The 13,349-nt window shown below is 36.1% G+C and overlaps 1 protein-coding gene across 1 annotated transcript in view; it reads left to right on the top strand.

The window, feature by feature from the left end:
* Plxdc2 (plexin domain containing 2) overlaps positions 1–13,349 on the top strand; it is a 388,918-nt gene that overhangs the window by 221,240 nt on the left and 154,329 nt on the right. Inside the window, exon 4 of the mRNA XM_042685982.1 lies at positions 4,136–4,205. Coding sequence (XP_042541916.1) covers positions 4,136–4,205 — 70 coding nt within the window. The remainder of the gene's footprint in view (positions 1–4,135; positions 4,206–13,349) is intronic.

The raw sequence follows: 13,349 nt of genomic DNA, 5'->3' as shown, positions 1-13,349 counted from the left end.
AGTACGTTTCTGGAATGCTTTCTGACATCTCCTTGGACATAGATGTTTTTGCCATTGCTGTACTCATCTGAGTATCATCAATCACCCATTCCAAGTAGTGTGAAAATGGGTTCAGTTGTTCCCAATAGTCAGCATAGAATAGACATGATGAGACACCTTTTATGAAGATGTAGCTTTCATTGAAAAAGACAGAAAACATACCTAAGAAGTCACTGTAGATTTTCAGTGATTAATTTCATGCCAAATGAGTTGTTAGAAACCTCTGGTGAGATGAAAAGACAATTATTTGCAAAATTGCAAAGAGCTAAACTCAAGATGGTGTACTTTTCTGGCTTTTTAAAATTTGTACCCTGGGAGAGATATAATGTAAGAATTGTGCGGGTTTAGCATAATAGCATTTTGCTCCAGTACTTTGTATGTGATGTTAGGCTCTCAACAAGCTGATTTGTTTGCCTTTGAACCCTAAGGTGATTCATATAAGTCAGTGTTTTGCTTAGGTTTTCCTTAGAAATAACATAGGTATTATAAATGTAAGCATTCAAACTCTTGAATCTTTCATTCTGCTGTGTTTTCTTTTAAAATTTTGGTTTATATTATCTTTTTAAATGCACAGATAGGAGGGAAAGTAGGAGAAAAAGGAGGGAAGGGGTAACAAGTTTGGCAGAAAATATATATATTACCTTATGTAACTGTAACCCCTCTGTACATCACCCTGATCATAATAAAGAGAAAAAAGAGAAAAAATTAAGGTTCAGATATATACACATATACTTTTTTCATATTAAGAATCAAAGATTCAGCCAGGTGCTGGTGGCTCATGCCTGTATTCCTAGCTAGATAGGAAGCTGAGATCTGATGATCACAGATCCACAGGAAAGTCTGTGAGACTCTTATTTCCATTTAACCACAAGACAGCTGAAAGTGGTACTGTAGCTTAATGTAGTAGGGCACTAGCCTTGAGCAAAAAAGCTCAGGGACAACACCTAGACCCTGACTTCAAGCCGCATGACTGGCCAAAGAAAAGAAAAAGAAATTGAGAATCAAACCTTCAGGACCCTTTTTAGAACACACACACACACACACACACACACACACACACACACACACACACACACACAATTTATGAAATTTCATTTTAAGACTCTCCAATTTCCCCCATACCAAATACTCTACTATAACCATTTTTGTTTATTCTAAAACTTTTCTTTTTTTTTTCTTTTTATAAAATTCTTTTTATTTTTTTTATTGTGAAAATACTGTATAGAGGGGTTAGAATTACATGGGCAAGATAATGAGTACATTTCTTATCAAGCATTGTAGCCTCCTCCTTTGTTTCCCCTTCCCATCCCTTCCCATCCTCCCCTCGCCCCCACCTAATCCTCCTCCCCCCCACCAATGTTGTAAAGTTTGTTTTTCCACATAACGACTTGTACATCTCACTGTTGCAATGGGTCCACCTGTATCCCTATTTAAACCATTTGTTTTTCCCCTTCCCCTCCACAAATTATACCGACATCAAATACAGTGAAGCCAGGGGTTATACTGTGGGGGAGGGACATACAAAGCAACAAAGAAATAATCTTATAAATGTGTTAGAAACAATCGCATGAAAGAAAAAAAACATTTGAATACTTATCTTAGGGTTCATTCCCTAACATCAACTTATCTGACCTTTTCTGCTTGACTCACACATATACTAGTTATTGCAAATAAGGGAAACCATGGGACCTATATTTCTTTGGGCCTGGCTTACTTCACGTAATAGAATTTTTTCCAAGCCTTTCCATTTCCTAACAAATGGGGCAATGTCATTCTTTCTGATGGAGGCATAGAATTCCATTGTGTATATATACCACATTTTCTTGATCCATTCATCTACTGAGGGGCATCTGGGTTGGTTCCATATCTTAGCTATGGAAAATAATGCTGCAATAAACATAGTCATGCTGGTAGCTTTAGTGTGGTCTTGCTTGTGAACATTTGGGTAAATGCCCAAAAGTGGGATTGCTGGGTCATAGGGGAGCTCTATGTGGAGTCTTTTGAGGAACATCTACTACTTTCCAAAGTGTTTGAACAAGTTTACACTCCCACCAACAATGCAGTAAGGTTCCCTTCTGTCCACATCCCCTCCAGCATCTGTTGTTATTAGAGTTCTTGATTATAGCCATTTTAACTGGGGTTAGGTGTTTTGATTTGTATTTCTTTCATGGCTAGGGAGGTTGAGCATTTCTTTAGGTGTCTATTGGCCATCCTTCTTTCCTTTTCAGAGAAGTTTTTTTTTTTTTTAAGTCTTTAGCCCACTTATTTATTGGGCAGTTGTTTCTTTGAAGATTTATTGGGGGATTTAATTTTTTGAGTTCCAGGTATATTTTAGATATGAGACCCTTGTTCATTGTATGGCTAGTGAAGACCTTCTCCCAATCCGTGGGCTTTCTATTGATCTTGCTAGCTATGTCCTTTGCCATTCAGAAGCTCTGCAGCTTCATGGAATCCCATTTGTCCAACCTTTCTTTGATTTGTTGTGTTTCTGGGTCTCTATTAAGAAAATTTTGGCCTGTGCCGAGGAGACCTAGGGTTTCTCCTATTCCATCCTGTAATGTTTTCAGAGTGTCTGCTTTGACTCTGAGGTCTTTGATCCATTTGGCGTTGATTCTAGTGCAGGGTGATATATAAGGATCTAGCTTTAGTTTTCTACAAGTAGTTAACCAATTTTGCCAGCACCATTTACTGAAGAGGCTGTCTTTCTTCCATTCTATTTTTTTAGCTCCCTTATCGAAAACTAGATGGCTGTAGGTCTGTGGGTTCATTTCTGGGTTTTCAATTCTATTCCATTGGTGCTGAGATCTGTTCTTGTGCCAGTACCAAGCTGTTTTGATTACTATGGCTTTGTAGTACAGTTTGAAATTTGGTATTGATGTTCCTCCAGCACTATTCTTTCTGTTGAGGATCGTTTTTGCTATTTGGGGTCTTTTATTGTTCCATATGAATTTTTGGATTGCCTCTTCTATTTCCTTGAAGAATGAGGTTGGAATATTGATAGGTATTGCATTGAATTTGTAGATAGGCTTGGGAAGTATTGCCATTTTCATGATGTTGATCTTTCCAATTCAGGAGAATGGGAGTTTTTGCCACTTTCTAATTTCTGTTTTGATTTCCTTTTTCAAGTTTTTAAAGTTTTTGTCATAGAGGTCCTTCACTCCTTTGGTTAAGTTAATTCCTAGGTATTTTATTTTTTGTGGGGCTATTACCAATGGAGTTGCTTTCCTAAATTCAGCCACCCTTTTCCCATTGTTGGCATACAGAAAAGCCATTGATTTTTGAGGGTTAATTTTATACCCTGCTACTTTGCCAAAGTTTTGAATCAGCTTGAGCAATTTGGGAGTGGAGTCTATGGTATTCTTTAAATACAAGATCATGTCATCTGCAAAGAGGGAGAGTTTTACTTCTTCTTTCCCTATTTGGATCTCCTTTATGTTTGCATCTTGTCTTATTTCTGTAGCTAGGCATTCTAATACTAGATTGAAGAGAAGTGGAGAGAGTGGACTATTCTAAAACTTTTAAAAACAAAGGCTACCTGTTGTATCTAGCAAATCTATTGTATTTTAACAAAACAAAATTCTCTTCAGATCTAGATATGTAGATGGAAGAAATCCTCCTCCATTTAACTGCATTTTATTATGGGCTATGCAAATTTAGTATCTAATAATGTAACATAAAACCTTTGGATTATCATTTAATAAATCTTGATAGCACATTCCATTTTTTTGATAATTACCCAAACTACAAAGAACCTCCAAACAAATTATACATGGGGATGACAGAATTTCCTCCTCAATAGACAACTAGAGAGAATAGCTTGTCCTGAAGTTCAGCTTCCACAAAGTCTTCACAAGTTAGAAACAGATCAGGAGATTCATAGCCCAACTTTTTCTTTTTTGCACATGCTTCAGATACTTCTTTACTGGAAAAACTATTTTTTAGCACTATCCATGATTCAGATTTTGAAGGTCAACTACAGTACTAATGGTGTAATTTTGAAGCATCTTTTTTTATTTTTTAAAGTGAAAGGCTCTTCATTTTACATTTACTATTCTGCGCATTATTGATTTTTCTTCTTTTCTGTTGTTCTTTGCAGAGAGTGAATCTGTCCTTCGATTTTCCATTTTATGGTCATTTCCTACGTGAAATCACTGTGGCAACTGGAGGTAAGTGGTTTTCTACCCATTCATTTTAAATAATCTTTCATTTCAATGCAGTTATTCTTTTTAATTTACCTAGGAAAGAATGTAGCTATTGCAAACAATTTCAGCACAAATAGTACAGTTACTATCATTTGCAGCTTAGATCCACCTCTGCTTTTCTTCTAAATCCAAATTCACTTTTTGGCAGTAAGGTTATGATCATACAAATGAGGGAAATTGGAAGAAAACTAGGAAGAAATGTTCCTAAGGAAATGCTGGCATTTCCTTACATGGGTAACGTGTATGACTACATATACAACCACATGGATATTAACTTAAATCATTTCTTCTTCTTAATATTTCAATGTGTTCTATGATATTGACAACTCATTTGAGAGTCTTAAGAATCAAGATTGGTGAGGGAGGTAGGGAGGGAAGGGATAGTGGGAGAACAACAAGGGAGGGGGTAACAATGCTCAACAAAAAATATGCTCATTACCATATTCATGTAACTCTAACCCCTCTGTACAGCATCTTTACAATAAAATAAATTGTTTAAAAGAAAGGAATCAAGATTGACATCCAGTTTGAATTTAGAAGATTTTGCTTTACAAATGTACAGGTGAGTTTAGAGCTCAGCATTATCTTAGCAAGACAGCTATAATTCTTCACACTATCATCTTAAGAGTTTGAAATATGCTCATCCCGAAGTTCTTCTAATGGAGTTTGAGAAAATGGCCAAAGATTATAACTATAGGCCTTAGACAGAAAAGAAAAGGTTGAAGCATGAATGGAAAACTAAACAACAATGAAAATAATGAAACAGTAAGGCAAGAAACTATGTAAAAAAGACTCCACTGGTTTAATGAAAAGACTGCAATCTCTGCCTACGGCACCAGAGACCAGAGTTCTTCTCTTCACAGTCTCATTACTACTGGTCTCAGTAGTACACAGTCTCATACTACTGTATGGTATGCAAACTTCATTGGTACCATGTTTTATCATAAGACTTAGGAGTTATGGAGGATTCAGAAAAAATAAAATGGTTCCTAATCAGAAATATTAAATAAAACCTTTTTGAGTCCCTACTTTGAGCTAAAGTAAATTCAACCACATTTCCTCCAGAAATGTGAGGGTTGGTAATGAATAGGGGCTTTGGGGTGGTTAATTGGAGATAAGATTCTCAGGACCTTTCTTCTGTCAGCTGGCTTTGAACCATGATCCTCAGATCTTAGCGTTTGGAATAGTTAAGATATAGGCATGAACCACTGGTGCCTAACTCGAGACATGTCTATGGGTTTGTAGAAATCTCTATATTGTTCAGAGAGGCCTAGCCAAGATGATTTAGACACTGACTCAAACTAGTATTTTGTATAAAAGTTTTTGGCTAAATAACTTATTTGCTATTTATTGTTTAATAATTCAATCAATATTGAGTGAAGGATTGGAAAAGTCACTAAACAAGAAGCTTCAATATGTACTTTAAGTATCTAAGAAGCTTAGAATCTAAGGAGAGGAAAGGGAATGTCATTAAGAAGCAGTGAGAATAGGATGGTTCAAAAACGAGATGATTTTTATTTGACCAAGCAAGAAGAGGATTGTTAAGGAATTAACACTTGGTGTTGGCCCAAAGATAGAAGTTTAATAGCCAAAGCATTATGAGTAATTTTTTTTAAGATGGAGAAGGAAGGAAGGGATCCTTCATGGCATGCTGAGCCAAGTGACATTGCTGAACCCATGTGGAGCTTGTTTGGAGGTTTGTCAGGTACTTCAGTTTATCTTTAGTGGAAGGCGGAAATGAGTCCAGGGAAGATGTCAAAAGCAATATAGAGTAGCTTGAAGGTTAGAAATGTGCAAGCAGTGAGTCTCTTAGACTCGATCTAGCCTGATCTGACAGTGGAGCTCTGGGTAGAGTCCTAGTGTCTAAACTACAATAGTTGCAAGAGAAGAGAGAAGGAGGCAACATTTGCCCCTTCTTTTGAGCTGTTTATTCATGGTGTTTTAAAAGCTTTCTAACTAAAACAATCCATTATGATGCAATAAGAGAACCTAAGACCCTAAGAGGAGCTTGGAGGACTTCTGAACTACAGATTCTTGATGGATCTCTTCTGTATTTGACTCAAGCTGTAAGCAGACCTATTTGACAAATACTCCCTAATTTTAAGTGGGCCATTCATCATGGAAGGCATGAGAGAAAAAGAGGAACTATGGGTCAGGTTAAGGAAAGTTGATTGTATGTCATTCAAATTAAGCCCGGGGCTGTAGTTTTTACACATTTGTTTCTTCTGTTCACTGTCAGTCTTCCTTGCATTCCTCTTGAACCTTTTTCTACATTGGATGTGGAATAAAACAGGATGAATGCTTTCATGGTGAATATGAACTGTGTGAATAAGTAAAATTGATATTTAAAATCATGATTCTCTTCATTTTACCTTCTGCTTTGCTATTTCCCATGGTCTTCTTTAAAATCTCTTCCCTCCTCTCCCTTTTGAACCTCTCCTCACCCCTCTTTCCTTTCACACAGATATAAATTCATTTAAGACAGAAAATAACTTTTTAGGAACAACATAATTTGCAATTAGAAAGTAAGTAAAATACAGATACATAGTTCACTGTGACCCATCATATATACATGTATGTGTACAGATATACATATATGTATGTATATATGTATATATTTGTTTATTATGAGTAAACTTTAAATTTCAATTAAAAAGTGTAAACTAAAACTAAATATTAAGCTTTTATTTATAAATTGTAAAAATAAAATCATCCCTTAATAAGCTTTTTGTTATTCAAAAGCTCCAATCATCCATACAAATAATGCACAAAATTAATTGGAAATATCATCTTATTTTCTGGTTCACTGATAGCAGCGTCTGATTGCAGTTGTTTATCTTTCTTCTTAAAAAGTACTCCAGAACAGAAACATTTGAGGCATTATAAAAGTAGTTTATTTATTTCAAAAAATGTATTTTTGACATGTATGGATAATAGCTCATTGCTTGTTTTTTTTTCTTCTATGGATAACTTAACCAGTTCTTATTTGCTATTAGGCTGTCAATGTAATATTTTGAGTGCTTCCAAATATAGAGTTAAGTTTGTGAATCTGAGTTTTAATTTCTATAGCTGTCACTCAGAGTCCATCATGGGACCGCACGACTAAGATGGATGGGACATGGGGAGTTGAGCTGATTGCTACTTTATGTAGTTTTGTAGATGATTCTGGCCCCCAAACTTAGCTCTGTGACAGACAGTAATCCGCAATTAAAATGATGTGTAGAAATGCCAGCAGTTGGACATGAGAATAGGGACCAAAGGTGAAATGAATGAAATATCACCTCTCTAGACAATATGAATGATCCATCATGTGCTCCTTTGTCTGCAGGTTTATACTTGCAGAAGAAAAGTGTCTAAATTTTATACCAGTTTTCTTTCATCTGCTACATGGTAATTAATGAAATATAAAGTACCCATTTAGTAGCGAGTTTTAAATCTTGAGGCATCACAAAAGTCAAACTTGCAAAAGTAAAACAAAAAATGGCCTTCTTTCCTTGCCTCCCAGTTTACCAATCCCATCCCCCATGATAAAAACAATTACTAGTCTTTGAGTTATAGTATATTAAGTTCAAACTACATCTGATCAGTAATCAATTGCTTTTACCCTTGAAGTCTCTAGCAAGAGAGTTAAAGACAAATATCTTGATTGAGTCTTTAGGAAAGACTTTTACCAAATCTTCCATCTCTTTTTTGTTCTGACTTTCAAATAGTAATATTTTAATGTAATCCTAAATAATATTTTCTACTTTTCAAAGGGATTTGATAAATAACAGAAGAGGCATTGGCAAGCAGGGAGGGAGCCACTAATTATTCAGCATGGTTGATTGACTGATTTTTATTTTTGTGTATACTAAAAAAAATTTATTGTAAAGATGATATACAGAGGGATTACAGTTACATGAATCAGATAATGAGTACATTTCCTTTTGAGCAGTGTCATCTCCTCTCTCTCTCTCCCAGTTTGTCCTCTCCTGACTTCCCTCCCCTCAAAGTGTACAGTTCATTTCCAACATAGTGCCTCCTGGATTTCACTGATCTGTTGGTTCACCCTTTATCCCTCCATTTCTGTGCTTTCTCTATCCCTCCCCAAATCAAATAACTTATTTGATTTGGGGAGGGATAAGGTACTGAAATAAATTTAAAAAAGAGCAACAGAAGGGAATAAACCAAAGGAAAAAGGAATGGAAAAGAAAGGAAAGGAAAAGAAAAGAAAGAGAAAAGAATGAAAAGAACTGCCAAGAGTATAATGAAAAACCTCTTCTATTTCTTGGAGTTCATTTCAATAAACATTTTATATGCACATAGCTATTCAGCCCTTGCAATCCTCTCCTAAGAATATCCTCTTTTGTTCTCACTGTGTGAATGTTTAGACTGCTGTTTACTTCCTCACCATCTTCTTTCAAGTATGTGATATAAAATATAACATAATGCATCTATTAGCTATCTGAACCTAGTCAGTGAAAGAAGTTATTTTGCCTTAAAAACATTAATAGCAGACCAGAGAGTTTGACTGTTTAGACATCAGCACATGAAGAATTTGCTGGAGTAATAGATTGTGGGCAAGAGCAACTCATTCCAAGATTCCTAGACAGAAAGATAAACCCTATGTTGTCTAGTCTGCTGTATCTAAATAATTCTCCAAAATATTCCTTTAAATCCCCGAGAGCTCATCTTTAGTAGTCCCTAGCAATAAATTACAATTCTAATTCTCTGGTGTTCAGAGCAAAGCTAGCAGATTCTGCAAATCCCTAGATGTCTTATTTGTGTTGTAGTTCGGACTTCATATCCACTAGCATTCTGTTCCTGTTCTGTCTCCACACATGTGGTCTTTCATTAGTACTGGCTCCCTGGGTTGCGCATTCCAGGTGTAGCTTGAAGACCAGGATATTAAAAGATGCAGAAAGAGGCCACACAGAAGCTAGAATGGAGTCAATAGGATTAGGCGAGAGAAATGCTAGCCATGAGTTCAAGTGAGTTCAAATTCTGCTGAAGCCAGAAACTGAACTTGGACAAGGAGACAGAATCATTTCGGTGTTTGTTATTCCCAGACTGCCTTCATTTTCAGGATTTTTTTTCTTGTATCACAGAAAAGTAGTAGGTACACTGTAAAAGTAGTTTGACATTGTGTTCTCACTTCATTCTTTGCAACTCTGCAGCTTTGACACAGTTCTGAAAAATTAATAGGTGTAATGGTTTTTGGTGGCTTATTCTAATGGGGTTACACTGAGTTCTGATTACTTTGTTGATCTGACTAGCCTGAGGGCTACAGGAAGATGTTCCACTAAACTGCTGGAATTATTGTTTAAATGAGAGGTTTCTGCTGGTGGCAAAGAGGGTGGACAAAAATGCCTGGTAATTGCTTTATTCTCAATCACCATTACTTTTAAAAATGAGCATCATCCTTAGTTAAATAGAAAATTAGGAGAATTTGGAGCAATTTGATTTTGTGAAAAGATGTTTATGCAAGTGATAAAGTGTAAAAGTGCTTTTAAATTTTCTTTGAAGATAAGATAAAATCTACCATTTATGTGTTTACCGTTGTTAAGGATTTAGTCATGGAGCTATGAAAAAAAGAGAGGTGTTTTTGTTCTGATTTTTCCTCCTCTTTTCCTTCTCCACTTCTTCCTCTCCCTCTTCTTCCTTCTCTCCTTCCTCCTCCTTATCCTTTGCTTTCTCCTCCCTCCTCCTTCTCCTCTTTCTCTTCCTTTCTTCTTTTTCTCCTCTTTCTGCTGCTGCTCCTCCTTCTATTCTTCTCCTTTTCCTTTCCTTCTTGTGACTTAATTGCTTTCCACCCAAATACCTTGTATGCATAACTATTTCTCTTGTTTTTTTTGTTATTTATTTATTTATTTTTGCTCATCCTGGTGCTTGAACTCAGGGCCAGCCTGGACAATGTCCCTGAGCATCTTTTGCTCAAGGCTAGCACTCTACCACTCAAACCACAGCACCATTTCTGGCTTTTCTGACTAATTTCTTGGAGATAGGAGTCTAATGATTTTCCTGCCTGGGTTGGCTTTGAACCAAGATCCTGAGATCTCAGTCTCCTGAGTAGCTAGGATTATAGGTTTGAGCCAACCAGTTCCCAGCTGAAAGATTTTTTTTTTTTGTCAGTTGTGGGGGCTGAACTCAGGGACTGAGCGCTGTCCTTCAGCTCTTCAGCTCAAGGGTAGTGTTCTACCACTTGAGCCACAGCACCATTTCCAGCTTTTACTGTGTATGTGGTACTGAGGAATCAAATCCAGGGATTCATGCATGCTAGGCAAGCACTCTATCACTAAGCCACATCCCCAGCCTCTCGATTATTCTTGCAAAAAGAAATGTATTTTTTTTTTACTTTTCTCTATCTGTCCCAATCATTAAAGATTATATTAGAGAAAATGTAGAGCATTTTCATTTATATCAGATAAAGTATAATAAAATGAGTAATTTTGAAATCATTGAGGTCAACTTCTTTACCCCTTAAAATGAAAACTCCTGGGACATTAGAAATTACTATTAGCTGATCATATACTATCACAGAGAAATGCTTATAATAAAGATATAAAGTTCTAACTATACTTTGAGGGTAATCATTTAGAAATTCACAGCAAATAGGATGAAGGAATGAGCAAATGCTAAGTGTTTTTGCAATGATTTCATTGTGAGTAGTTATTTTTTCCATTCTTCAGTTTCCAACTATTCAGTTAAGAATATTTTGTTGTTATTGCTGTTGGTGGTGATGGTGGGTTTCTTTTGTTTTTGTTTTTTGCTTTATTTTTGTGTTCCTGGTGATTGAATCCCATGCCTGTGAGCATGGTAGGTTCTCTAGCACTGAGCTAATAATACAGTCTCTTAAAAATGGTGTGTAAATTTAGTCTTCCTGTAAGGAAGGGTGAATTCTTTTTGATAGAGATGTATAAACATTTTTAGCACTATTAAATGATATTTCTCTGAATATGTAATTCTTATATTATAAATCCTGATCTTCTATTTTACAACATTATTTACATCTATCTGACTTCTTTATCATGAAAATAAATAACTATAACATATTTTGGTTGACGGGGCTTGGAAGGTGGCTCAGTGGTAGAGTGCTTGCCTTGCATGCATGAGGCCCTGAGTGATTCCTTAGCGCCACATAAGCAGAAAAACTGGAAGTGGCACTGTTGCTCAAGTGGTAGAGCACTAGCCTTGTGCTGAAGAGCTGAGGGACAGTGCCCAAGCCCAGAGTTCAGGCCCATGATTGACCCCCCAAAAAAATTTTTTTTTTGGTTGACAATTAATGAACTGTTTACAATCATAAATTTGGAAACTCTTTTCTGAGTGATTTAAAGCCCAGAAACCATCGAAGAAATGTTGACAGATTTTATGCAGACATAATCATACCTCATTTTATTGTACTGACCTTTGTTGTATTTTTATGAATTGAAGGTCTGTGTTAACATTGCATTGAACAAATCCATTGGTACCATTTTTCCCCAAAAAATTCATAGGCTCTTTTAGGAAAAACAAAACAAAAAACAACAAATTGAAAGCCTGGTGTGGTGGTTCACATCTTATAATCTTGTTTACTCAGGTGGTGACTAAAATGAGTTACAGAAGCTTTTGATTTCTAGTCTCCATGACAAAGAGTATAGAGTTTGTCACTCCACTCTAGCAACAGGACAAAGCTCCCCAAACTAAAAATCGATAACTTTTCTTGTATCTAAGAAGGAAATGAAATTGCAGGGCAAACAATTGTCCCCAAAATCTAGAGAGACAAAAGTATGCAAACAGGTACAGAGAAGATCAGTTTCTCTGGAACAGAAGCCTTCAGGGCCTACACTGGTAAGGACTTGGTCATTTCAACGTAACTACACTTTGCTTCTGGGTTAGCCTCAGAGTGAGAAACTCCAAGGAAACCCTGGTTTTCAGAAGCACACTTAAGTTTTTGTGGGCCTGTGTCCTAGAAACCCTTGGTAATTTCCTTCCCAGAGGAAGTTCCCCTGTGGCCCTCCTGGGGCAGATTTGGTGTGGAGTAATCACTATGAAGACATTCAGAGCCTCCTCCAAAACAAGGTTTTCTTTAGATCCATATTCTAATCAAGGAAACATCTCTTTTTTTCCCAGAGGCCTAACCTTCAGAATTTTCTTTGCCTCCATAGGGGAAAATAGGAGTCAAGACTAAGAAGAAATGGGTATAGAATGTTCTTCATAGAGGAAAGTGAGAGGCAGGAAAACTATCCAACTAAAGGCATCTGTGCCAGGCTTGTAGTCCAAAGATGCAGTTCCACTGAAAACCAAACTCAAAAAAAATCACAATGTAAAGAGGAAAAAATAATGAAAAAATAAAACCAGAACCAACCCCTGAGAACTGTAGGACAACAATAAAAAAAATACAGCATACTCTGAAGAGTCATCTTAAGAGAATGGAACAGGAAAAAATATATCTGGAATAACAATGGCCAGTTACTTCTCCAAATTTACAGATATAATGCCATAAAACCCAGAGAACACCTATCAATTAGCAGGACAACCAAGTCCATAAGGAGGCATATTATTTTCAATCTAGAAAAGATTATGAACATGTACTAATACATGCATTCTTATACATATACATCCATTCATTTTGAAAATAGTAGGCAGGAAATATAGGTGCTATCCAGTGACAGAAAAATCTCAATCGGTGATCAACAAGGAACTATCCTCAGGGATAAAGTACAAATAGAATTGTGGGTTGCTAGAAATCAGGAATAAGAAAGAAATGTCATTTTCACAACCATTTCTGTGTTTCAGCTTACTACTGTGTGCTTATATTACCTTTCAAATGCTATTAGTAGTTAATGTTTTTACAGGTAACAACTGATAAGACTAAATTTCTATGAGCTGGTCTTAATTGAATCTAATCATATGTTTTTTGAACAAAATGAATAATCTTTAAGAAGATAATTTGCAAAATCTGTTGCATAATCACTAGAACTTCAAAATTAATTATATAACTAATGCAATTCTGGGACTCAAGGCTTTACACATGCTAGGCAAGCAATCTATCACTGAGCTCCACCCTCAGCCTTGAAAATGATTCATATTTTGGGATTTGGAGTTAGTGAATTCTTAATGAAGTTGCCAATTTCATGAAGAAGCTTTATT

Source organism: Dipodomys spectabilis, unplaced genomic scaffold, assembly GCF_019054845.1.
Source record: "Dipodomys spectabilis isolate Male_0828 unplaced genomic scaffold, ASM1905484v1 ptg000096l, whole genome shotgun sequence".
Classification (NCBI taxonomy): Eukaryota; Metazoa; Chordata; class Mammalia; order Rodentia; family Heteromyidae; genus Dipodomys; species Dipodomys spectabilis.
Note: the sequence above shows the minus strand (reverse complement) of the source record. Positions and strands in the feature narration are given on the sequence as shown.